General features: G+C 38.6%; 1 protein-coding gene across 3 annotated transcripts; it reads left to right on the top strand.

Moving 5' to 3' along the window:
- On the top strand, nt 1-26,715 carry BPGM (bisphosphoglycerate mutase). Of its 3 annotated transcripts, XM_045564428.1 has the most exons (4): nt 1-215; nt 11,071-11,284; nt 12,253-12,914; nt 25,750-26,715. In XM_045564428.1, the coding sequence occupies exons 3-4, from the start codon at nt 12,314-12,316 to the stop codon at nt 25,920-25,922; spliced, it is 774 nt and encodes a 257-aa protein (XP_045420384.1). In that variant the 5' UTR covers nt 1-215; nt 11,071-11,284; nt 12,253-12,313; the 3' UTR covers nt 25,923-26,715. The 3 variants fall into 3 exon arrangements, with proteins under 3 accessions (XP_045420384.1, XP_045420383.1, XP_045420385.1); XM_045564427.1 differs by lacking the exon at nt 11,071-11,284; XM_045564429.1 differs by lacking the exons at nt 1-215; nt 11,071-11,284 and adding an exon at nt 11,787-11,880.
- The last annotated feature ends 368 nt before the right edge of the window (nt 26,716-27,083 follow it).

Below are 27,083 nucleotides of genomic sequence, written 5' to 3'. Positions count from 1 at the left end.
TGCCTGTCCCGGGAGTAGGGGGCGGCCATGAGGGACTGACGGCTCTATCTTCCAATAGGCAGAGCCCCGGGACCTGCCCCTTATGGCTCCGGGGATAGAAAAGGGCGTAGATGCCGGCCGCAGCGATGAGTTGTAGTGGGTGCTGGCTGCTAGGCGTCCCCGAGGAGCCACCACTGTTGCCGCCGCCGCTGCCGCCACTGCCGGCATCTTTGCAGGTGAGTGTTCTTGTTTTAGAATATTACTGTTGCGAATGTTTCCATTTTTGAGTGATGTGGTGTTTTATTTTGGGGTGTAGGGAAGGCCTTTACTTACCCCGGTTTAATCTTTGGTGGGAGTCTGGTGCCCACACCACCCCCTCAAGCTGGGACTCTCCGTGTCCCCCGGGTCTCCCTCCGCTGTCCCTTTCTCAGCATGAGTCTCTCAGGCAGTCACAGTTCGCCCAACTGAAAGGAGAAAGCCGCCTTTGTAGTGGTGTCTTGAGGCAAGATAAATAGAAGTTGAAGGGGATGATGAACTTCTCTCTCCTGGACGTCTGAGGCACGGTGTGGCAGAGCCTGCAGAGTAGGTAGCAAGGTTCCTGGAAAGAAGCAGGGCTATGCTGGTGTATTTAGGGCGATGGCAGACTGGCCCTATCATTTTGTGTAAGAAGACGGAAAAACTTGAATGCCATGAAAGGAGAAGGAGGTGAATATATGCAGTGGTTTGATGTACCACTGAAATCTGGGGCCAAATCACAGGTTTTTAGAACCACTAAAAATACAAAGATAAGTGTATTTCCGTCTTTTCTAAGGGGCAGGGCCTGGTATTACACTAGAGAAGGTCAATAAAAATGCATTCTTGAAGTTAGGTTTGCAGTTAAGCTTTGAAGGATAATTGGTTGTTAGTTAACTTATTATAACTCCCATTCCCTACTGCCTCACTTCCAAATTATCGAGGATTTATAGCTTTTGAGTGGAACTACAATATTAACTGACTGAGTGCAGATTCCTTCAGAGGGGAAAAAACAATCAAACGCTGTTTCACCACCAGTAGCTACTAAGATTTTATACCATGAAAGCAGAACTTGTGTCAACTTGTCTCCCCTGAGTCCAGGGACTAGGTTTTATCCATCATTGTATTCATCTAGCATCTCATAAACCATAGATACTCCCCAGATGGCGGTGGACTTAAGAGAAGCGTAGTTCAAACAAGTGGCATAGTGGAAGGAGCTCTCAGTTAGAAGTCAAGACACCTTGGTTTTAGTCCTGAAACTGTTACTATTTGTGTGATCTTAAACAAATCATTTCAATTCGGACTCTTAATTTTTAAAAGCAGATGTTGCATTAGATTATTGCTGAGGTCCCTGCCTGTAAAAGTCTGTTTTAAAATAAAAAGGATTAGACAATTTTCATCACAGGCATACAAGCAGGATCTCATTGCAGTAAATTCTATACCAATCTGTTAGCAAGTAAAAGTTCCCAGCTTCGAGAATAAGTTCTTTTGTGTTCATATTTAAACCAAATCACAAACTATTGTAGAAGCACAGAAGTATAATGTGACAGCAGATGTCATCCTTAATCCCATCACTCAGAGGCAACCACTGTTAATTTTGGGTAAATCTTTTAGTCTTTCTTCTTTTGCCTTCTATGGTTGGTTGAGATTAAGAGGCAACTTTTATTTTAAGTAATGATTAATACATCTTAATTTACTTAGGCCTTCATTTTTGTGTGTCTGGTGCCTGGGGAACAGAGGACACACAAATGTTTGAACTGAACAGTTTCTTGAAACATCCTTGAGATGAATCTGATGTGAGGGGATGTTTATATGGGTGACAGGACAAAATAGGACAAAAAGTATTAATAACAAAACTCTTTCACTGAAACTTGGCCACAAATATAGGAAAAGCATACTTTATAAAATAGAAATTAAGTGTTAACCATATCACTAAAGCATATGGATTGCAGAATATTACTTAGTATTTGGTATGCTTCTAGGACTGTACCTCACCATCACCCTCTCCCACACCACAGTATTTGATTACAATTTGATTGCATTCCTCCTTCCAACACTAATTTAAGCTTTTCATTTCTAACTCTTCCCTCTTTCTACTTTATTTCCAGCTTTTGCTTCTATTCATACCATTGGCAAGGTAGGATTGCTTTGATGAGCCTGAGATCTGTACCATTCTTCATGAGTTCTTCAAAATCTGTTCCATTCTAATTCTCACTTTTGGTAGAGTGCCTCTCTATAATCTCATTTAATTTTCCTAATAGCCCCTTGAGGACAGTACATTATACTCATCTTTATGGATGTTGAACCTGAGGTCCAAACAATTTAAATAACTTATTCAAGACCACACTGTCAATAAATAGCAGAGCTGGGTTCATATCCAGGTTTTTTTGCTTCAAACCTTTAGGATTTGGTGGAAACAGTTTGTGTTGATGATATCTGTTATCCCGAGGAAGAAAATGACCAGAGATAGGAAGGAGGTATCATGAGTGGGTGTTGTGCACAGTGGTGATGCCATGCAGGCTAGAACAAGCAACATGACCCAAGAAAATACACATTTCATTACACATCTATAGCTTTTCCCTGCGATTAGGGGTCTACCTGCTGTGGTGTGTTACTCTTATAACAAGTGATCAGTAGGGGATGTTAATGGATGTAAGTTTGGTGAATGAAAGGATTATAGTGTCTGGAAAACACCTGTGAGTGGTAGAATTTGCTCTTGGTAAAAAGATGTTCTTATGACTGCAAATACGATGGAAAAGTTACTACAAAGCTTTAGGAGAAGTAATAGACTATGGAATACTAGGTACTTTTAGGTACAGTCATGTTTGAACTTTTAATATTGAACTTGATTTTGGAGGAAGGCACATTTTGTTAAGACGCGAAAAGCTATGAAGAACTGAGCCCTAGATTTCATTTCTCTTGAGAGCTGTTGCTTATTAATTTGCCAGAGACATAGTTAACTTTCTTTCTGTCTGTCCTCAAACATAGTCAGCCCATCTTCTATAAAGTTAGATTCCTAATGCACTGGGGGTTAAAAGTTGCTCAAAGCTATGTGGTGAGGATTTGGACCAAGGAAAACATCTGAGTGGTCCAGAGTAGCAACTGGATATTTAATATTTAAATATAAGCTTTGGGTCAAAGTGACTCTTGGTTCTATGTCCTGTATTTTATATTACTTCAACATTATATTGTTGATCAAATTTTTTGCTCAATTTTTGGAAATGGAAGGAAAATTACATTTTTAGAACTTTGCCCTGACCTGTTCATGAGTTGCGATACTAGAGTCTTAGACATTATTAATTTTCAAACACATAAGGAAGGAAGCAAAGTCCCAGGAGTGTTAGTTTGGAAGACAAGAAAAGCCTCAGTTATGGGGGGCGTTATAACAGGGGACCCTCAGTTGTGGGGGAAATATCATGTAAAATTATATTTCACCCAATTTCATATGTGAAATTATACGGTCTAATGAAGAGCAGGAGCAGGAAGCAACAGCAAGATGACCGTGCTGCATTTGTTGAAACTACTTAGAGATTCGAAATTCCAAAAATAATAGAGGAGTAACCTCAGTTAATGCAGTACCATGCATGGGCATTGTTTCCCTGTCTACTCTCTCTGTTCTTGCTTTGCCAAAACAATGCTAATCTTGATACATAACTTCAATCTTATGGTGGCATTTATTGAAAGATATTGAAAGAATATTTTTTGCTTTATATTTAAGTTAGATGGAATTTCAATACCTATATAGTGAAAGGTCTTTGAAGGTTATAAGTTACCTGCGAAGTGTGTTCTTTGACTCACCTATTTGTTTATTGCCAAGGCAATTGCATACCCCCTACTCCTGAGCAAGTGTATATTTACCAGGAGTGTGAGGCACTGTGACATAATTTATGAAGATGTCTAATTGGGGTAAAGTGTGTTAAAATGACAGATCATATTTTTGAAGGAGGGTAATAGGGTGAATCACTTTTTCCCTGTAGTTTTATCTTGAATCCATTCCTAAATAATTTAATTAAACAAAAGTCAGTTACTCAGACTGACTTACATGTGCTCAGTATTGTCTTTTGTGAGGGATAAAAACAATTGTGAATGGGACTCTATTATTCAAGGTACTTGCGGTTCTGGCCAAGAATGAAATCTGGGGATTTTATTGTAACTACCTATGACAGTATGCTTAAAGGTTAAAAATGTTAATGTGATTAGTAGATCTGAGTGTGGGATCCAGTGACCAATGACTGACATACTAAGGCCTATTGGCCTACTACCTGTTTTTGAACAGCCCACAAACTATGAATGGTTTTTATATTTTAAATGGTTGAAATAAATCAAATAATTATATTTCATGTGCATGGAAATTATATGAAATTCTAATTTTAGTGTCCATACATAAAATTTTATTGGAACACAGCCACATTTATTCATTTATATATTATCTGTGGCTGCTTTCATCTACAATGGCAGAATTATACAACTGTGCATAATTATACGTATTTTAGCCTTTGTGAGACCACATAGCTCACAAAGCCTAAAAAAATTTACTATTTAGCCTTTTACAGAAAAAGTTGCTAACATGTGAGCTAAGGTATAGTGTCTTTCACATTTCTCTCCTTCATCCCATTTCAACAGCCTTATCCTGGTCAGGTCTTCATTATATGTTACCAGAATTATTACAGAAACCTCACAGCCAGTATTTATGCCCTGGGTTTTTCCCATCTCTGTCTCTGTATATGTAAATGCTGCCTGATACTCCTAAAATGCATGTTATTAAACCTTTAATGATGTCCTAATATTTATAGAAGAACCTACATTGTTTGGCACAAGGCCCTTCTTGAGCCACTATTCAGTCTTATCTTTCTAGGCTAGTCTCCTCCAACTTCCTGTTATACCCTATACTTAGGGTGACCATATTATTTTCCAAATGGGACACTTAAGTGTGAAAGGTGCCCTCGTAATAATTATGGTGGGGAAACAGGCCTAAAACAATACTGTTCTATAATAATGATGCATGTGCATCATTTTCCTGTCTACCCTCTCTGTCCCTGCCTTGTGAAAAGAATGCTAATCTTGAAACATAACTTCAATTTTATGATGGCATTTATGAGAACAATATTTCTTTTTTTTTTTTTGCAAATCAGACAAATCAGGATACATGGTCACCCTACCTATGGGAGCTGTCCAGAAAGTATCCAGGCAAATGGAGACATTTATTATATTAATATTAACAGTGCTGGATACTTTGTGGAGAGCCCTCATATACCCCAGCCAGTTTGAATGGGTTCTCTATAAGCATCTGGTCTTTGGCCTCCACTGACTGTGCTTTTAGGCTAGAATTCCTTTTCCTTTTTCTGTAAATATATATCTTAAATATCTTTCCAAATCCAGTTTAAACAGTGTCATGTCCATGAAGCCCTACTCAGAAATAATCTCTCCCCGCCTCCCTTTTATGAATGAAGTGCTTTCTCATGGTGTAAATTACTTTGAGCTTTAATGACACAAACACATGTACATGTCACCTTTTCCCAATGGTTTTTTGAACACATAATCTGTGTTGGAGTCCATATTCCTCACGAACCCAGCACTGGGCCATGCCCAAATGGTGTTTGCAACACATGTTTGAAGAATGAATTCATTGATCAGGCTGGGGAGACTACCTAGTGTTTAGGCCAGGCTTTCAATTTATGAGTCATCCATTTTAATGTAACTAAGGTAGTGAGAAAAGGGTTTCCAAAGATTGAGGACAGAGCCTTGGGTTTCAGTGTGCCAGTGTAACAGAATGGTTTAGGCTTTGGGGTCCAGCCTGACCGAGATTGAATCCTGGTTCTGCCAGTTATAACCTGTGTTACCTTGGGCAAATTAACCTCTCCTCTTGTTTCTGCATCTGGAAAATAGGGGTAATCACAGTACCTACTTCATGGAATGGTGGTTGAGGATCTAAACAGTGCCAAGTACACAGTGAGCACACGATGAATGTCAGCTGCTGTGACTAATACCATCATGATCATAATACAGTTACAGGTGGTTAAGAAAGTAGAGACCCAAGACCAAGATGTAACAGTGGAAGAGCTAGGAAAAAAGCAGCAGCAAAATCTTAGTGGATTTTTTTTTCCTTGATAGAAGTAGTCAGTTTTAGGGGGTCAAAGCAGAGTGAATCCTGAGAGAAGATGGTTTCTACTTAGTTAAAAGTAGCTAATCTGCAGTCTTTTGAGAGACTATTTCAGTAGAGTGGAAAAGGCACAAAGTAGGTGTCGGGACTGAAAAAGGAACGGCTAGAAGGAAAGAAAAACAGTGAAGAGGAAGGGGAGGGAGGATGAGATACAGAGCTGTGCAAAAGATGTTTGCTTAGTAAACTTTTTCTTTAAGCCAGATCATACTTTAAAAAGGAACAAACCCGACAGAATGATGATTCAATGACCTATATGTCCCCTTTTTGGTATATGGTAAATTATTGATTAAAACTAGCACTTAATTCAAGTGCCAGTATCTTCTGCTGTGGGATAAATGAGGAACCTTAAGAACCAACTGCAGGGTGGTGGGTTTTACCAAAAACAAAAGAAAACACCAAAGTTTGAGATTTTAAAAAGAATAGTTTCTAATTTGGGGTAGGGAGTATACATTCTTAGTAAGGTACCTCTTATAAGTTGGGGTGACTATTGCCTGACTGTTGCCCTGAGGTTTTTCCCAAGAGCAGTAATGAGCTGAGCCCTCTTTTATGCTCACCTTGTTTGCTCGTGTTTCATGAAATGGCTGCCTGGGTTTAAAAGGACAAGTTGGGACTGGAGATGCTCCTGTGAAGCCAAGGGAGCCCAGATCCTCAAACCATGACTCTAAGATCTCCAGTCGTGAAGAAGAAAGAGCACAGGGTTTGGAGGCAGAAGACCCGGATCTCAGACCCAGTTTGCCATGTAGTGACCATATGTTTTTGAACAAGTCAATCGGAATCTATGTTTTCTCTGTGGAGATAATGGCCATCCATGAACATATGAAACTTACAGAACAAAAGTACAGGGTACAGAACTATAGTGGATAATTATTCTTGGCTACTACTTGCTGTTAAATACACAGGGATTCTTGAGTTAATGCTTCCTAACATCTTGGCCCTGCCAACTGACTGTTTTTACTTTGGCAATTACCCCTGAAACTGTCATGCCTTAGGCTCATTAGCACAATCTAATTATTTTGGCTGACTTTGATTCAGTCAGCACATCTGCTAAATGACTTGTATGTGTCAAGTGGCATGCTAGGTTCTAGAGAGATTGCAGTAATACCTGCCTCAGTGCAGCTTCCAGTCTAACAGGGCACGTAGACACTGAACAAGTAATCTGGCACAAGCGATCTATCACAAGGGCACCAAATGTGGTAAAGCAGGATGCTACAAGAGTGTGTAACAGGCAAGCCTGACCTCCTTCCCAGTGGGTGAGGAGAAAGGGCAGAGAAGTCTGCCTAGAGCAGAGGTTCTCAAAGCATGGGGGTCCTCAGACAAGCAGTGTCAGCGTTACCTGGAAACTTGCTAGAAATGCAGATTTTCAGGCCTACCCCAGACTTACTAAATCAAGCTCTGGAGGAAGGCCTAGCAATCTGTTTTAATTACATTAATCTGTTTGATGTGATTTTTGATGCACATTAAAGTTTGGGAACCACTGGCCTGTGGGAAATAACATTTAAGCTGAGCTCTACAGCTGCCCTACCTAGTGTGGTAGCCACTGGTCACATGTGGCTATGGAGCACTAGAAATGTGGCTAGTCTACATGGAGATGTGCTCTCCATATAAAATACCAGATTCCAAAGACTTACTATGAAAAAAAAAAAAGAATGTAAAATACCTCATTAGTAATTTTTATATGGATCATATGTTGGGATGATAATATTTTGGACCATAGGATTAAATAAAATGTTATTAAAATTAATTCCCCCTATTTCATTTTATTGTTTAATGTGGCTCTTAAAAAATTTAGAATTACATTTGTCGCTTGCATTATAGTTTGATGGGACATAGCTGATCTAAAGGATGAATAGTGGTTACCTGAAGCAGGGTGGGACTGAAGTGGTAGTGGAGGGGAGGAGGTGATGGGTGAATGTCCTATGTGGGATTCAGTATGCGCAAAACTATTGAGGCAAGAAAGAACCTGTCATGCTCAAGGAAATGAAAGAAAACCAAAGCTTTGCAAGTCACCTTAAGGATTTTGAACTCTATCTTAATATCAACAGGAAGAAGTGGGGCTTTTAAATAAAATGCTCAATATTCAAAAAGTTTGCTGCTAATAAATGAGGAGAGCAAGAGAGCTACAGCTGAATATAGCAAGACTCTCAGGATCAAAGCTCCTCCTGCACCCCAAGATGGTAGGAGAGGGGTCATTTGGTCCAGAAGTACCATTGAGAGGGAGCAGGACCTTGCCCATCACCTGACCCTCACCCTAGAGTATGAGGCTTGAGCACTCCCCACTAGAGAGAGAAGTGGTGTCACTTGGGAAGAGGTAGTTTTCAGTTCATTTTCTGCTCATTGAACCTGAAAGCTGAGTGGGAATTTGTTTACAGAGCTGGGAACTCTGCAGGGTAACAGAGAAGGGTTTGGTGAAGCAGGGGGCTGTAAGGGTGGGTCAGGAAGAAGGAAGCCCAGAGCATTATGGGGAGTACACAGTCTGTCCTTTGAAAGGGGGTGTTAAACAATAACAGAGGAAAGCTGGGATAAGAGGCCTGGAGGCCTGGGTTCTGATCATCTCCTAGGGCCTGAAGGCCTCATCATTCATCTGGTCATAGGCTATCAGACACAATCTAGCCTGCAGATTTGTTTTGTTTAGCTCATATTTGACAAGTCTATTTGTATTAGCTAATATTTAAATCAGATGTCACATAAAAATGCATATTTCTAGTTTTTTTTCCTTGAAAATTGAAAGATCTAGAAACCCCAGTTCCTCAGTATCACAGGGCAGTGGGCTAGAACTAAATAGTAGGTACTCTTTTTATTTTATATATCGATTTTTAGGAGCTGAAATGATTGTTTTAGTTTAGTTTAGTTTTTTTTTTAAAGACATTTATCTACTCACAGAATCCATAGATTCTCTACAGTCTGCCTCTAGGTCTTGCATTCTCCCTAGTCTTCAGTGTCAGCAGTCACATCTTCTGTTTTCTGGAAAAGTTCTAAGAACGGTGCTGTTGGTTCAGCAAAATGAGATTATAGGAAAGCTTTGTCTGTTTACACAGGAGTTGCCTCCATCAGAGAAGCATGTATATTCCCTGCAGTTAACCACTGTTCTCACCACTCCCCGCTCCCCGTAGTCCAGCTGCACTGTTCTTCACCCATCTGTCTGGCAGTGTAGGCGTTTGAGTTTGCAGACCATGCTTTAAACTTTAAACCAAACTGGCTACAGTGTTGTGTGTTTGTTGGTAAACACTTGGTAAACCAGCTCCAGTAGATGCTGAATGAAATTTTAAAGTTTGCAAACTTTAAACCTCAGCAGCTCCTTTGTAAATATTTAGCAATTAGGTAAATGGGAAAAGTCAGTTGATAGTACCGGGTAGGAAAGAGCAAAGTGAGTTTTTGTTTACCTGAGCTAGACATGCTAGTTTGGTACTTTATCCTGTATTCATCTGAGTGAATGTATTCCTGTACATCAGAATGAGGGAAGGATGTGTATTTGCATAGTTTTTGTGGCTGTAGTACTATTCCTGTGCTCCATTATATATATTTTGAGTAAAAAGAAAACAAATTGTTTTACTTTTTTAAACAAAGTAAGCAAATATAGCAGAATGATACTATAAAGCTTGGTGGTGAGTGCCTGAGTGTTCCTGTTGTTATTGCTATTTTTTTTTCCTTTGGTTCCCTTGATGTAGTGTATAATCAAAAGATGATAGAGAAGTATTTCTGCCTCCAAAATTTGTTTACTATACCCTTCTTCATTTGAAGGGCAAATGGCTTCATTAGCTTATGGAGGCTTCTTGCTTGACAAGATAAACTAAGGGTTGAGGTAGGGGAATAGTTGATAGCTTGCTTCTTTTTCCTCCATCCCCCTCCTCTACTACCACCAGAAGAAACAAAACAATAAATGGTTACAAAGAGTGTTTTTGATGGGCCCAAAGCTCCTACTACTTGGCAGATTGGGACTTTATAAAGAAACAATACAAAAATATCTATCTTTTGCAGATTAAACACACACACACACACCCCCTTCCATCCATGGGAATTCTCCCAGGTGAGGGGCCCTGGAGCTTGAGCTTCATTTCATTAGCCTCGTGATTATTCTGCCCCTGGGCATATGTAATCACCTGGCAAAATACTGCCCGGATATCTTTTGTCCCCTTCTCTGTTCTTCTGCCACCCAGATGCACCTCCTAGGCTGAGAGTAGAGACATCGTGCTCCCTCCCTGGGAATTCTCAGCTCTGTGAGATGCCTTCACCTGATCCCTGAACTCAGACACTTCCAGAGTTCCCTGGTGCTTCCCTGCTCCATATGCACTGAAGCTTCAAACCTGATGCTTGACAAAAAAGGGGAATCCTAATCCTAACTTCTGTGGCCTTTCAACTGTAGTCATGTGCCACATAACGATGTTTCAGTCAATGATGGATCTCATGTCATTGGTCCCATGAAATTATGATAGAGCATATATAGAAATCTAATACATGGTACTTGACATTGGCAATGCAGATCAATTAGGGGAAATGATTGACATTCAGTAATGGCGCTGGGACACTTGATTTTCCATATAAAAAAATATGTAAATAGAAGTATATATACCATCTAGATTTGTGTAAATACCTTCTGTGTTCATACAACAAGAAAATTGCCTAAGGACACATTTCTCAGAACATAGCCCCTTCCTTAAACTATGCATGACTACTTGTAAATCACCTCAATCTGATTTCCTTCCTTAGATCCTCTATTTGCCTTCCACTGAAATAAAAAGCCTTATTTTAAAGGCTTCTTTCCTTTTAGACTCTCTAGGAATCACTACAGAAAGGTAGAAACCAGATGTAGATTCCAGTTAACTTTGTCACTGATTGTTATATAACTGTGGGTGAATCACACAGAATGTACTATCAACTGACTTTTCCCATTTAACTAATTGCTGAATATTTATTATTACAAGGAGCTTTTGAGGTTTCAAGCGGGACAGAAAATCTCCAGTTAATGGAAGTTGCCAAGAGTGGCAGAAGACCAGGCCCCAGTACTCATATAATCTTGACTCCCCAGTGTGGAAAACTCTGGGGTGAAGGTGGAGACCTGTGGACATGGAGACTGAGCAGCATTCGTCAGTGTAGACGTGTCCACCACAAGAGAGTGAAGGCTGGCTGAGCAGTAAGGTCTGCAGATCCACCGGGGCATGGGGGCCCAGCAGGTTTTTGGCCAGTAGTTTAAACGGAAGGAGTTCAGAATCGCTGGAGGAGTGCCTGTCCCACCTGACTGGATTGTGTTAACATGTGGCTGGTGTGTGCAGGATGTCCGAAGGTCTGGGCAGGAGGAGGTGGGCCTCCTTATCACTCCTACAGCCCTGCTCCTGATAACCTGTTTCTACCGGCAGCATCTCTCAGCTGCTCACATTTGATAGCTTGTTCTTCACCCGGATTTATTCCTGCTAAAAGTTATATCTTGAGGCAGGTGAGAGATTATTTAGGTGAATACCACATTTAGTGTTAATGTCACTTTAAATCACTTTTAATGCTGTTTGAATGTTGAACTGCCTTGTGTCTTGCATACCTTAGAATTTTCTTGTTTGTGTTGTAGCCTGTGGCATTGAAGAGCTGGTTGCAACAAATCAGTGATACATACCAGATATATGTGCAGATTCATTGAGTTAACTTGTTTAGCAAGTCAGTAACAAGAACGTGAGACAATGTTTCTTTTTCCACCAGAGGAAAAGCAAAGCCAGAGTCAGCTGCTAAGAGCTGGGAGTTCCCAGGTACTAGTCATTCTTTTAGACATCTATAACTCAATCTATTAAATCCTCTTGACTGTAAGCCTGAACTGCCTTTTTATCTGGTGGAAACACAGCATGCCATTAAAGTGAAGTGTTCTGTTATTTTGTATCATACAATTGCCATACTACTATCCAGCCATCAGAAAATTTAAGTCAACTACATTCCCTGTAATTAATTATCTGTAGAATATGCTTGTATATGCCATAGTGTGTGAGTTACCGGATGTCTGACGTCAAAACTGTTCAAAGGGATTTTAGTTTATGTTAGAAACTGGCTATTGTAACTTTGTGCTTCCATTTCCAGGTAGTCAGTTGAATGAATAATGTAACTTAAACTTTTTGTTTCTTCTCTAGATGTATTACTGTCCTTGAACACTAGCCCATTTGAGAACACCAAAGAAGCTCAAACATCAGCATGTCCAAGTACAAACTTATTATGTTAAGACATGGAGAGGGTGCTTGGAATAAGGAGAATCGTTTTTGTAGCTGGGTGGATCAGAAACTTAGCAGTGATGGAATGGAGGAAGCCCGGAACTGTGGGAAGCAACTCAAAGCACTGAACTTTGAGTTTGATCGTGTATTCACATCTGTCCTTAATCGGTCCATCCACACAGCCTGGCTGATCCTGGAAGAGCTGGGGCAGGAATGGGTTCCTGTGGAAAGCTCCTGGCGTTTAAATGAACGTCACTATGGAGCCTTGATTGGTCTTAACAGGGAGGAAATGGCTTTGAATCATGGTGAAGAACAAGTGAGGCTCTGGAGAAGAAGCTACAACGTGACCCCACCTCCCATTGAGGAATCTCATCCTTACTACCATGAAATCCACAATGACCGGAGGTATAAAGTGTGTGATGTACCCTTGGATCAGCTGCCACGATCTGAAAGCTTAAAGGATGTTCTGGAGAGACTCCTTCCCTATTGGAATGAAAAGATTGCTCCTGAAGTATTAAGTGGCAAAACCGTTCTGATATCTGCTCATGGAAATAGCAGTAGGGCGCTCCTGAAACATCTGGAAGGTACCAGCTTTATGCACTACTTATTGCTAAGTGTTATAGTTGGTCCTTAATCTGGAAATTAATTTAATCACTGTTTACATAATAGACTTCCCTTCTCCATTCCCCTTTGTCACTTCAGACGTAAGAATCATCTTTGTTCTATAACTGAAAACTCCTGTGCCTTTTCCATTCATATTATCTGGAGCAGTGGTTTTCAGACTTTAGTGAGCATTAGAGAGCTTGATATAACACAGGTTTCTGGGCCCACCCTCACAGCTTCTGAATCGGTGGGTCTGGGGTACAGTCTTAGAATTTGCTTTTCTTGGAAGTTTGCAGTTGATGCTGATACTGCTGCTTGGGGTTCCACACTTTGAGAAGCACTGATCTAAAGGATTCTATAGCTTTTGTTGTAGGACAATGAAAGGAGGCCAGAAAGGGAAGGAATTGTAGAAATGGTGTTGAAAGTAAATTTGAGTTTTTCAGCTTAAGTAAATTATTTAGACTTCAGTTTTGTCCACTTTCTCCCAGCTTTGAATAATAATTACTGTGTTTCCAGACCTAGGTTTCCTGAGCAATTCTCTTGTTCCCATCCTCTCTTGCCAGACCAGGCTCAGTCATTGATTGCAAGAAAGTTAGGGAAAAGGAAAATAAAAGGATAGTTGGTTTATTTATTTATCTTGACTCTAAAATTTTGGAGATCATCAGTAACCTTAATTTTATTTTAACTGCTTGATATTGTGTTCTAAATGTATCCTAAAATGTACTGTATTGTTACATGCTTCTTAAGTAAAATGAACTAAATGAACTCTTTAGAGGACTCAAGTTCACCAATTTGGGGTCTCAGTTTGGACTGTGACACCTTCTGGGGATTTCTTGCTCCCCTCTGTTCCTTCACTAATCTCAGATGGTTGTGCTGTTTGAGTGATCTGCTCTGTCTGGTGTTTTCCTGCCTTTGTTCACTGTCAGCAGGTAGCTTACTAAATAGAAGGCATTTCTCCATCATTCCATTTCATTCTGCTTTATTTTTCTATAAGAGGCTGTGAAAACTGAAAAGGTTGACCTTATATGTGAAATAGGTTATTGGTAACAAAATGAAGTGATCTTTAGCATGTGATTATTTTTCCCTAATTTTTATAACATGGCCAAGAGCCAAATGCTTACTGGTATAGCTGACATCCATTAATTGTGCAGAGATCTAAAATCTACAGACTTTATTAGCTATTAAAAACTTTATTGGCTAGACGTGGCACTTGATCTGTTCGTGGTGTGTGTGTGTGTGTGTGTGTGTGTGTGTGTGTGTGTGTGTGTCTGTGTGTCATATTTACTCAGCTACATAAAAGGTTTTATTCTTGTTCAGGATAATCAGATATTTGATTAAATAATATATAACTTCATTAATGGACTATAATATTTTATTGTTTGAAGAAGTAATAAGGCTCCTATTAGGACAGCAAGAAACTGAAATTCAGAATTTCAGAGTCTCTGTGAGAAAATGCATTGTATTTGATCGCGCCAACTCCTTTTTCCAGAGATGGAACTTAGGTCTTCCTGTGGCCGGGCTCTCTTCCCTAAAGAAAATGCCACCATCTCCTTCAAGATCTTCTCCACTCCACCCCTTAGCTAGGAAGTCCTCCCTTTAGAAAAAGTTTCCCGTTATTTAGTACCATTTACTCTTCACCCACCTTCAGGTTTCGATGTCCTTGAGATTATCCTGCAGCCCCAAACGCAGTGCATTCTAGATACCCCTCCTCAAGTGTAGTGATGGTTTAACTATTTGTTAATGTTCTTTTTGAGGGAAATAGGAGGAAAGTTTAAGAAATGGTAGTAAAAAAGACTGTCACCATAGTGAGGGCAGAGAGAGAATTACATGTAGAGAACAAGTTTGGACATGAAAAGCTTACTTTTTTATATTTGAGGGAGCTTTTGAAGCTGTTATTAATTTATTGAAAAATAATTTAATCAAATGGTATACCTGTTTTTTAAACAACCTGGCAGTTACTCTAAAGGGTTAAAAACAGAGTTGTCATATGATCCAGCAATCCCATTCCTAGGTATATACCTGGATTTGTTTTTTAATGCCACTGTAAGAAAGTACAGAAATTTATTTTCTGGGGGATGGAAGTCTTAAATTAAGGTGTCAAAGGTTATGCTCTCTCTGATGGCTCTAGGATAGAATTCTTCCTTCTTCTAGCTTCTGGTGTTTGCTGACAATCATTGGTGTTTCTTGATTTATAGAAGCATTATTCCAGTCCTCCATCTTCACATGGCATTCTCCTTGTGTGTATGTTTCTAGTCCAAATTTCCCCTTTTTATAAGGCTACCAATGATAGTGAATTGGTGACCTCATTTTTACTCGATTTTCTGTGGTAAAGATAATTTCAAAATAAGGTCACATTCTGAGATATGAAGGTCGGGACTTCAACTTATCTTTTTGAGGGAGACACAATTCAACCCATAAAAATACCCAAGAGAAATGAAAGCATATCCACACAAAAATTTGTACACAAACCTTCATAGCAGCATTATTTGTAATAGCCAAAAGGTAGAAGCAACCCAAGTGTACATCAACTAATGAATGGATAAATTAAATGTGGTATACCCATATGATGAAATATTATTTGACAATAAAAAGGAATGAAGTACTGATACATGCTACAACATGGATGACCTTGAAATCATTATGTTACATGAAAGAAGCCAGTTACAATGGATCACATATTATAGGATTCCATTTGTGTGAAATGTCCAGAATAGGGAAATCAAGAGAGACAGAAAGTAGAGCAGTTGTTGCCTAATGCTGGGGATGGGGAGAGATTGAGAGTGATTGTTAATGGGTACAAGGTTTCTTCTTGGGGTGATGGTTGCACAGCTCTATGAATATACTAAAAGTGAATTGTACACTTTAAATGGGTGAATTGTATGCAAATTATATCTTGTTAAAGCCGCAAAAAATTTAATAAATGGAATGGAAAGGTTAAACTATTTGTCATTGTTTGGCCTAGAAAGCAATAGTTTAGGGCAAATATATAGATGTGATAAAGCAGAAATGCACATATGTGTAGTGTAGAATAAAGAGAAAAGTGAAACTGCAGCTTTGACCACTGGCACAGAAGTGAACTTAGAGGGCTGGCCAAGAAATGAGCAGGTATTAGTCCTCAGGCTGCTTCCAGTCCTTCATCTGAAGGTCTTTTTTTAAGCTGGGTGTGTGAAACTAAATGACCTTTCACAGATTAATGAAATTAAAGTAGCCTTACATTGTAACTCCTATCCCTATCACTATAAAGAGACTTTATAGAAAATGTTTTTGTTTAGGGGATAGTTGATTTAAAACACTGGGGTTGGTGTGGGAGGAGGCAGATTGTAGGAAGAGACTGGAGTAGCAAGTATGTGAACATGGACAAAGGCACAGGGCTGGAAGATGTCTGCAGGAGGAGGGAGGTGTATATGCGCTAAATAGAAAATGGAAATGTAGCGTTGGTAACCAGGGAGGATGGCAGACATTCAGTGGAAAAAATTGACAGAAAAGCCAGAACATGCAGTTTGGCTTAAGCCCATAGCCCAGGAACCAAATGGAGTGGATGTGAAGATTGAGACCTGTCCACAGGAAAATAACAAAGGTAGTTTGTAATGGTGGCTCACCCCTCCTGGGTAGAACAACCTTGTTCCTTTCTGGCCTATAGTACCCGCTGCTGGTACTGCTGTTAAGATTCATATAGTTCTTAGATGTTGCTATGATTCCCACCCGTGACTTAACTCCCACGCCTAACATGGAAGAAATTATGTCATGTGCATGAAATAGGCTGGATTGGATTTTAGGATCACTTCATAAATCAGTTGTCTCTTGTCTTAGGGGTCCTTTTCTGTGGTCCCCAATCTCCAGGCCATGGACCGGGCTGCAGAGCTCCACCGCCCCCTCAACCCCAATTTTTCATGGAAAAATTGTCTTCCATGAAACCAGTCTCTGGTGCCAAAAAGTTTGGGGACTGCTGTTCTAAATGCCAATCTGCATTAATAAAGTTCCCCTTACAATGCATTTTGAAAAATAAGGTCTAAGTATTCTGTAGCACAGCTGTGAGAATTAAGCATAAGTGACTTCCTCAAGATCAGAAGAAATAAAGTATACTATTTTTCTACATCATTTCTGTTAATTTAGTGAGATTTTATCCCTTTTAAAATTTAGTATAGATGTATACACTCACCAGAATAGGAACACCTATGTTAGTCCTGTTGTTTTCAACAGCTCAAGTTACAGGACTCCATGTGGTACCTGAAAAATTCCCAGTCTAACTGAAAACATTTCATTGAATTTAGATGCTAACTTTTTAAGATTCCAAAAATTAAGTGACTCTCCCTTACTTTAGGGAGAAGATAAAGATTTTCTTCTTGTGGGAAGGACTACTTGCCATTTGCATGTATGTTTTTATTTTGGTAAAAAAATATATATCATAAAATTTACCGCCTTAATTACCAGTTTATGTTTACTATAAAGTTATATGACCATACACCCATTTTCTGGTTATTACCTGTGGTCCCAGTGCAGTTATTAATAGTACCTCCTTTTATTTTCAAAAGTGCCCCAGGTTGGATGATAAATTATGTGGTTACCTTACTATTAATATAAAGAATTAATTCCAGAAATGGATATAACCAGTGTTCCATATTTCCTATAAACACAAAAGTTGCTAAATTTCTTTACATTGATTATAAAAGCAAAAATGCTTGTGGTTGTATTCATCTGATTTCTAGTCATGCTTTCTAGAAATGTTTATATAAAATTCTCCCCTATAATATGGACTGTTTCAAGGAACTGGGATGATTTTTCCCTATTTTGTCCTTAACTGCTTGACAAACTTCAAGTGTTTTACCTACTGCCAGGGTAGAGTGTGGCAAGTGATAGAATCAATGACAGCATACTGTCCTGTTACAAATATACTGTCTCACTTTAAAAACTGTAACTTTGGGATGGGAGGAATAATGACCCCAGTTAAATAACTAATTAGAATATTATTCTACCCTGAAATCACAAAGTGCCTTAAGAGCTTTCTACTGAGAGTATACTAATATTACTCATCTTCTCTCAGGTCGACTCTTAGAGGTATCATCCTTGTACCTCAACCATGGAGCGAGTCTTAAGATGTTACATTGTTTCTCAAGTATTTGGTATTATGACATTACCTTATAGGCTGCCAAACCCTGACTGATACTTCCTCCATTTGCGGGAAAGAAGACAAGCCGTGTTAAAGGAAAATGAACCCCAAAGGAGACTTCAGATGACTTGGCCATGGTCATGATAATTAATGGGAATTGTGAAGTCTACCCAAAACCCAGTTCAAAGTCTCCACACACTGTTATCACCTGGCCTTTTAATTTTTTTTTCTGAAAAGGAGTCCTTCCCTTGATCTATTCTTTATTTGGAATACAGTGTTGTAAGAAGTGGAGTCAAAAGCATCCTTAGCAGGTAAACTCTAAAAAGATAATTTAATGAAATGAATTGAGTTTTAAATTATTACTGCTGTTATCATAACATTGTGGTCTGTGAATGGCACTCCCTGGCACAACTATACAAGGTGGCCTTTTTGAGCATATGTTATGTGCCAAGCACAGTTCTAGACATTTTATATACGTATCTTGTTTTATGTAGGAACTAGAAGATGGCTCTGAGCTCACTGGAAAGCTGTGGTTCAATGCTGTGTTTTACTCTTGTTTAGTGGATACAGGTGATATTTTTTATTTCATTTGATCCATCATTGATCACTAAGCTGTTTTGCTTAAAGAAACTGCTTTAGTAAAAAGGGACAAACTACTGATACACCCACTATCGTGGATGACTCCCAACTGCATTATGCTGAGTGAAAGAGACCAGGCTCAGAAAGCTATGTATTGTATGATTCCATTTATATGCCATTAGGGAAAAAGCAAAACTATCAGAATGTAACACAGATCAGTGGGGAAAGGGCAGGTTGCAAAGGAGCATGAGGGAATTTGGATGGTGATAGGACTATTTTATATCTTGATTGGTGGTTATTATACTACCATATGCAGTTATTAAAACTCATAGAACTGCACACTGAAAAGGGTGAATTTTGCCGTATGAAAATTATACCTCAAAAAAGACCTTCTTTGTCCAGTGAAATCACCACTGGCTTAATTGGGACCCTTAACCTTTTGTTCCACAAAATAATAGACTAGATTTATTTGATTGTCAGTTAGCAAAATTAAGTGAAGGTTGCTACATACACTTGCTTGTGCCTTTGAAAACTAACCTGGAGGGCATTTATTATGAATTCTCAAGGCTTCAGGAGCTATCTGAGCTATCTGGTGCTGACTTTATTTAGCACTAAACCATGGCCACTATAGGGAAGGACTTTTTTAAAAAAAGAGTCGTTCTTCATGAGAAGTTGTGTATAAACTGCTGGACCATGGAATTTTGTTTGAGAGTCTTGGTAATGTTACTGATTGTGAGCTCTTCTAATAAAGGCTTTTCCATCCCAGAACTACCTCTGCTTATTTGCTGCCAAATTCTGTAGCCTTAACTGGGGCTTCCATTTGCTTTTCTTCCTTCTTACAACCACCTGCTCTAGGAGTAGGTCAGCAAGGACCTCCTGGAGTCAATGCAGGTGAATGGTACAGTGAGAGACAAGTGTTACTGATTCAGAGTTAGGGAACACTCTTGTATAAGAATTGCAAACATAGGAACCATATGTCAAAGCCTAGGACAGCCTTCTTGACTGATAAAGTTGGCCTCTACCCTGTTAAATGACTTGTTTATATAATATCTCTGCTTATAAACTGTATAGGATTTTGAGGTTGCTTTATTTTTAAGCTGCTAGTAGTTCTTAATACTTTCAGAAGAAAGAAGACAAGACATATAGAATATTATATAGTAAGAAAATTCCTACTTAAGGGACTGCTTTGCTGATTTTTTTAGAAGCAAAAATAATTACCTATACCGTGCTAGTAAATCCATGTTAGTTAAATCAGGGCCCACTCCTAACTGGTTCAGACACACTTCTCACAAAAGTACTATTATGAAAACTTCTAACATAGGCCTAGTATCTAAAAGCATCCTGTTCTGTAGCATTCCAGACAGGCGTGTGTTTCTTTCTCTGTGGTTGACATAGTCACTTCCTGTTTGTTTCCTGCTGGCCTGCATTGAAGAAAAAGCCAGGTACCAAACTAAAGCATCGGATGAAGTCTGCGTCTTGCCAGAGGAAGTGTATTGTTTAGTCTGGGTTCAAGCATAGAACTAAGCAGTTCCAAGTTTGGAAAAAAGAGTGGCACGCAAGACACTCATGCAAGACAGACTTGATCCCCAAAGAATTGCATGCAGCTGCATGTATAACCAGGCAAAGAAATGATGAGATGAAATTAGAGAATCGGGAAGGAAAGGTCAGCTGGGACTAGCTATGGGAACGGGGACTGACGAGTTGGTCACCTTTGGCATTTTAGTGTGATATTTTCAGAAGCAACCAATTTAGGCCTCTCTCATGTGAGGCAAATAGTTGCCTGGTGGTGTGCTTAAGCTTTCTTTTTTATAATTGATTTATAGAAACCTTTATTTTTAAACAATATAGTTAGTCTATTTTAACTATAAAATTAAATGTAGAATGGATTCTTCTCTCTACCTTATTGTAAATTAGAGGCTGTTATTCTATCATCATATTATAATATTCAAATTGCCCTAGCCTATCTTTAAGTTGTACATATATAACATTCAAACCTTAAAGAATTAAAATTAAAAATAGGTGGATCATCTATGAAATTCAGAACCTCTTGTTTCAGTTCTTATTGGCCATACAAGAATCCAGAACTCTTATCACAAATAGTCTGTCAGTGAGGTTTGAATGTGACTTACTTGAGTGGGAAGGGAAGTGGGGAATGAATGGGGAATGAATTAAGTGTGTCCTCATAGTGGAATGAGTTGATTGGGCCAATTTTTTGTGCATGTGGTTTCCAGAGGGCCAACTTGAACTTGCATGCGTGTATTTGGGTATTTGCAGAGTCCTGGAGCTGCGTATCATTTTAACTTCAATATGATGTCCCAGTGAATGACTTTGTAATGGGATATTACATAATATAGCACTAATTCTGTTTGGTTTAACCCAGTTCAGATGCATTATTCTAGCCTTAGGAGTTTTACTTGCTTAATTTTCTTAGGATGATGAATGTAGCTTATGCCAAAATTGGGTAATGAGTAATAGCTTCACTGTGGTTTTTCCTAATTTGCTATTTTAAAATTTCAGTCACTGAAGTCACATTGACTGATTATTAACCAGTCTAAGTATTTTAAATATTTGTAAGTAATTAGTCTGCTGTGTGAATGGCTTAAGTAGTCTTTAAAGAGGAATGTTGTTGGCTTTATTTATTGGAAACATTTCTATTTTTGTTAAACTCTCTTTCCTTTGTAGTTGAAATATTACAGTTCTGGTGGCCTTTGTTTAGGTTGACTCTTCAATTTGGTCCCACACAAGTTAGATAAGAGTTTGAGATTGGTGCTGTTAAAGAGAGGAATTGTTGGATCTGGTTAGATCTGAAGCCACGATCAAACAAATGAGTCCCATGTCTGTTCCTAGCCTAGCCCTTGCTGAAGACCTAGAACTTGTTTCTAAAGTCACAGACAGTGACCCCTAAGCCAGGCCCATCATGATCCCAGTGTGTTAGGTATTGTGAGGGGATCACACAAACCTGTTCATGCCCCTTACCAGTGCCGGGAACCCTGGGTGTATCAGAAGATGCCCAGTTAGTACCCAGCCTGAACAAGAGCAGAGCATACATATAAACATTCTTCTCTCTCCTTCCGTGGTGGTGGTGAAAATAACCATAGATAAGTCACATGACCAGAATTTAGGTCCATTTTTACTAGGATTTAGCAATTTAGTCTACGTTCATGATTCCAGTTTCTCCACATCCTCACTAACATTTGTTTATAATCTGACTTTTTGATTGTAGCCATCCTGGTGGGTACAAAGTGGCATCTCATTGTGGTTTTGATTTGCATTTTCCTGATAGCTAATGATGTTGGGCATATTTTTGTGTGCATTTCTATATCTTATTTGGAGAAATGTCTGTTCAGATCTCTTGTCTACTTTTTAATTTGGTCATTTATCTTTTCATTATTGAAGTACAATAGTTATATATGCTAGATAAAAGTTCCTTATCAGATATATAATTTGCAAAAATTTTCTCCCAATATCTGGGTTGTATTTTCATGTTCTCAGTGGTGTTCTTTGAAACACAACATTTTAAATTTTTATATGCCTAGTTTATTTTCTCTTTTATGGCTTATGTTTTTGGTATCATATTTAAGAAACCACTGTTGAATTCAAGGCCATAAAGACTTATTCCTATGTTTTCTTATATGACTTTTATAGTTTTAGCTCTTACATCTAAATCTTTGATCCATTTTGAGTTACTTTTTATATCAGATATGAAGTGTAGGGGTCCAGCTTAATTCTTTTGCATGTGGATAGGCAGTTATCCCAGAACTATTTGTTGAAATGACTATTATTTCTACATTTAATTATCTTGGCACACTTGTTGGAAATCAGTTGATCAAAAATGTGAGAGTTTATTTTGGACTGTCAATTCTATCCCATTAATCTAGGTCTATCCTTCTGTGAGTGCCACATACCACATGCAAGTACCACACTATATTTATTACTGTAGCTTTGTAGTAAGGTTGAAATCAGAAACTTTCAAGATTGTTTTGGCTGTTCTGGGTGCCTTGGATTTCCATATGATTTTTAATACCAGCTTGTCAATTTCTGCAAAAATGTCAGCTGAGATTTTTGATAGGAATTGCATTGCATTGATGTTAATTTAGGGAATATTATCATTTTAATAATATGAATTCTTCCAATCCATAAACATAGGATATCTTTCCATATATTTAGATCTTCTTTAATTTGAATGTGTTTAATAGTGTTCAGAGTATATAAGTTTTGTGGTTCTTTAGTTAAATTTATTCTTAGTATTTTATTATTTTTGATCTTATTATAAATGAATTGTTTACTTAATTTCACTTTCATATTGCTCATTGCTACTGTATAAAAAATACAACTGAATTTTCTGTATTGATCTTGTGTCCTGCAGCCTTGCTAAACTCATTTATTAGTTCTAATAGTTTGTTGGTAGGATCATGTCTTCTATAAGTAGAGGTAGTTTTACTTCCTTTCCAATCTGGATGCCTTTTATTTTGTTTTCTTGCCTAGTTGTCCTGGCTAGAACCTCCAATACAATGTTGAATGGAAGTAGAATCTTTAGTCATTTTAAATTAAAGTCCTAGGTCCTTAATAGTTGATGACATTGTAAAGTCACAGGTCTATGAGTGATGAATCTAAGATGCCGATAGATAGCTGCACTCATAGTTTTTACTTCTGATAAACTTTAGGCAAACATGGTCATTTTTACTAGTCATGTCCTAACAAATCAATTTTTACAGTGAAAATTTAGATTAATTGGAGAAATCTGTAAAATCCATCTTTCTCTCCAATTCAATGAGCAATGTGCTCACAGACTGGAAACAGATCAAACATAATCCTTTCACAATAGACTGTATTGAGTACTCAGTGTTTCCATGTTTCTTGTGCCACTACTTTTTCTTAACCATTAAGAATAAAATAGAGGAACTTCGGTTCTAGAAAGGATTGTCTTCTCTCATTTTATAAATGAAGACATAGATCATTGGATGCAAAATCCTGGCCAGGATTATACATGTCCTTGCCCAGAGTATTATGCATATAAAAGACCCTTTAGGCTCGGGGACCTTCAGAGCTTCCCCTGGAGTTGGGAGTGAGAATTGTTGGATTCTAAAGCCTCAGCAGCCACCTAGCTCAAACCAACATGCCATTTAATTCCACTCCTGCTGTTCCTGAGGGATCTGGCGCAGCCAGCTGACATTTCTGACCTGAGAGGGCTCTTAGAATCTAGGGCAGTCATCTTCCTGCTAAACAGCTTGTTGCCTGGTCTGAATTGACCTCCTCTTGCCAGCTGTAGTTGGTGATGATAATCTTGTGTAAGGTCTCAGTGTAGGGGTGGAGGCTCAGCAGGGCAAAGTAGTGTCTTCACAGCTTTCCCTTTAAATCTTTTACCTAGAAGGGAATTCCTAGTAGGGAAAGAAGAAAGACTGACTGTGCTATGCTTTTTCATGTATGTTCTCTTTTAAATCACCCCTCCTATCCTGCATCTTTTATAATACTGGAAAAGGAAGAGTGTGTTTCTTTTTTTAACTTGGCCAGGAGATTGGAGGTCCAGAGAGGTTACTTCACTACAGTTAGATAGTTACCATACTGAGGTGGGACAGATGAGAGAGGCGATGGGGCAGCACACTTGGAAGAGACACCATCTTCCAAGTTAGGATGCTTTCCATTGTTTTGTAGCTGTTTGAGTACGTAAGTTTGTGTATAAGAGTTACTAAGTAGCTCCTCTGCACCTAGACATGAAATTGTAATAAAGAACCACCCCAGTGGTAAGGATCCAGTGCCATGATTCTGTGACTCTTGGCTGGTGCTCAAAGTTAGGACCAATGGTTAATTAGAATGACAAAGTGCATTGGTAACTAACTGGTGACAACTTATTGTGCCCCCATCAAGTAAAGACAAACCCTGGCTCTCCTCAGAACTTGCTTCACCTAGGTCTTTCCTGTTAAAGAACAGAAGCATATGGTTAGAATTTAGAAGTCTATATAATTAATAAAGGTATGTTTTTAAAATAGATAATTTGAATACTTTCAGTTGCCTTTGAATTTGCTGACTCCATCTCTTTGCCTTCTCCTTGCCCATTTTGAACTCAGAGAAACTTGAGAGGTATTACGTTATGCAGTAGGTACAGACCCCCTGAGTTTGAATCTAGGCTCTGCCATTTATTATCTATGTGTTCTTGAGTTGTTTACTTAACCTGTCTGTCAGAACTTGTTCCATGGAGAATTAATCGCTCACATCCTCATAGGATTGCAAAGATGATTAAATGAGTTAATGCATATAAAATGCTTAGAAGAGTACCTGGCATAAAGTATGTACTCAGGACATATTAGCTGTCTTTTGTTAAAAGTAGTTCTAATAATGAAAATTGTATTACTACCACTGCTACTACTACAACTACAGCTCTTCTGGTCAAAGTTGAATTACCTGTAATCAGTTGTATTTTAAAAAGGATTAAAGTTGATTTGACTATTATGTATACCTTCCTCTCTGGGGATGTTAAGGGACAGTAGGAGAATGAGGACCATTTACAAGGCCTGTAAATAAGGGCTGTTTACTGTAAAACCTTTTCCTGATTCTCCTTGATTCTGCTCCCTAAGCATCTAGGAAAGCATTCTGCTTGACTGGATCTAGCCCAGGGTATTCCAAACTTACTCAGTGTTGGAAAATAAATTATATTCTAATAAAATAAACTAGATTTAGAGATTAAAGTCCTAATTTTAGTACCAGCGTGGCGAAAACATATAAAAGGAAAAACACAGAAAATGCTCCTGGTTCACTTTCTGATTTTTCAAGATTAAATGATTCCTGTGGAAAAGGAAATATATAAATGTGGGCATGGAGAAAATAATTGTTGTTCCCTCCCAATTTAGATAGAAAACAGCGAGGAACGGGTTGCCCCAAAAGAAAAGAATTCTGTCCTAAGATTTAGCACTTGGTGTGAATCTCTAAACCTTTTTGTTTGTTTGTTTGTTTGTTTTTGAGATTTCTGGAAGGTTCTTGGCTTCCAGGAATTGTGGCTGGAATCGCTCACAGTACCTGGCATGTTTTCAGGCACAGAGTTCAATGGTATTAAATGAATGTGCAGTTAAATAATTAAACAGAACTTCCTCCTGAGTTGTCTTTAACACCTTGTCTCTTTCTCTTCGGATCAACAGGAATCTCAGATGAAGACATTATCAACATTACTCTTCCTACTGGAGTCCCCATTCTTCTGGAACTGGATGAAAACCTGCGTGCTGTTGGGCCTCACCAGTTCCTTGGTGACCAGGAGGCTATCCAAGCAGCCATTAAGAAAGTAGAGGATCAAGGAAAAGTGAAAAAAAGCTAAAAAATAAAGTCTTTCCCAAGTGCTGGCTAGGAATAGATGCAAAAGGAGTGGCATGCAATGTGTTACGTGGTACTAAACTATTTTTTTCCCCTGATTTTCCAGATTTTTCAGAGCTAGGCCATGGGATAGAGTTTGTGTAGGTAACTAGGTAACTTGGCCCAGATAAGGCTTTTGGATACCTGAGTGTGTATGTCTTAAGTCTTATGAGTTAGCTTTCCTGCTAGTCCTGTCTGAGTTAGTCACCAAACTAGTAACCAGTGGGGTTTAATCAAAGTAATAATTTTCTGAAACAGGAGAGTAACAAGTAGAGATGAAGTTAAAGGTATCTATCATTCAGTAAGTCATTATTGAGTCACCACTGACAGGTACTATTCCAATAAGTAGTTCACTTTTATATTTAATAAGATTTTCTGGGATGATAGTAATGAATATTAAATAATACACTGTAAGTATTTATTACTAATCTTTTCCTGTAGGAAAAGGGATATTTTGATAGTTAAAACTAGAGGCCCATTAAATGGGAAAGTCACAGATTTGTTCCTCCAAGAAAGCCAACAACCACCTCACAACAACACAAACAACAACAAGGCCCTTAAACTTGTTTTCTGGTCCAGAGACATCCTTTGACTGACATTTAGTAAAAATCCTCTTTGGCCACTAGAAAAGCAGCATATGGACAACTATGGCTGTTTAGGTTCTCTTTTTGTTTTGTTTTTGTTTTTGAACTTTAATCTCTGGGTACTTACAATTAGTTTAAAAATAAAGTTCTGTGACTGAAAATGACATCCCCAAAGTGTCTCCACGTGTTTGATGAATTTTAGGTGGGCCTCTGAACTAGTCTTTGCCTCATATCTTCCTGTATCACTCAAAGAGTTGCACTTATTTCAGCACACAGACACTCATGATTTTCTAAAAATTGAAGTTCAGGGCAAGTAAGGTAGAATATAGTGCATGTAATTTTATAAACATGAGCAGGGGAATGGCATATTGGGGCTTGACACATATATCTGTCGTTCATTAGTGGAGGGCTACATTAGTATGTAGCATAGAGTAGTCAGGCTAGGCCATGGATACAATTCATTACTTATTCATCTTAATGATACTCTTTTGCACAGTATGTTTTTAGATGCTGGGGGTATGTGAGTCATCATTCCTTTAAGC

This window comes from Lemur catta, chromosome 11, assembly GCF_020740605.2.
Source record: "Lemur catta isolate mLemCat1 chromosome 11, mLemCat1.pri, whole genome shotgun sequence".
Lineage (NCBI taxonomy): Eukaryota > Metazoa > Chordata > Mammalia > Primates > Lemuridae > Lemur > Lemur catta.
The sequence above is the reverse complement of the archived record's forward strand: the minus strand, read 5'-3'. Positions and strand labels throughout refer to the sequence as shown.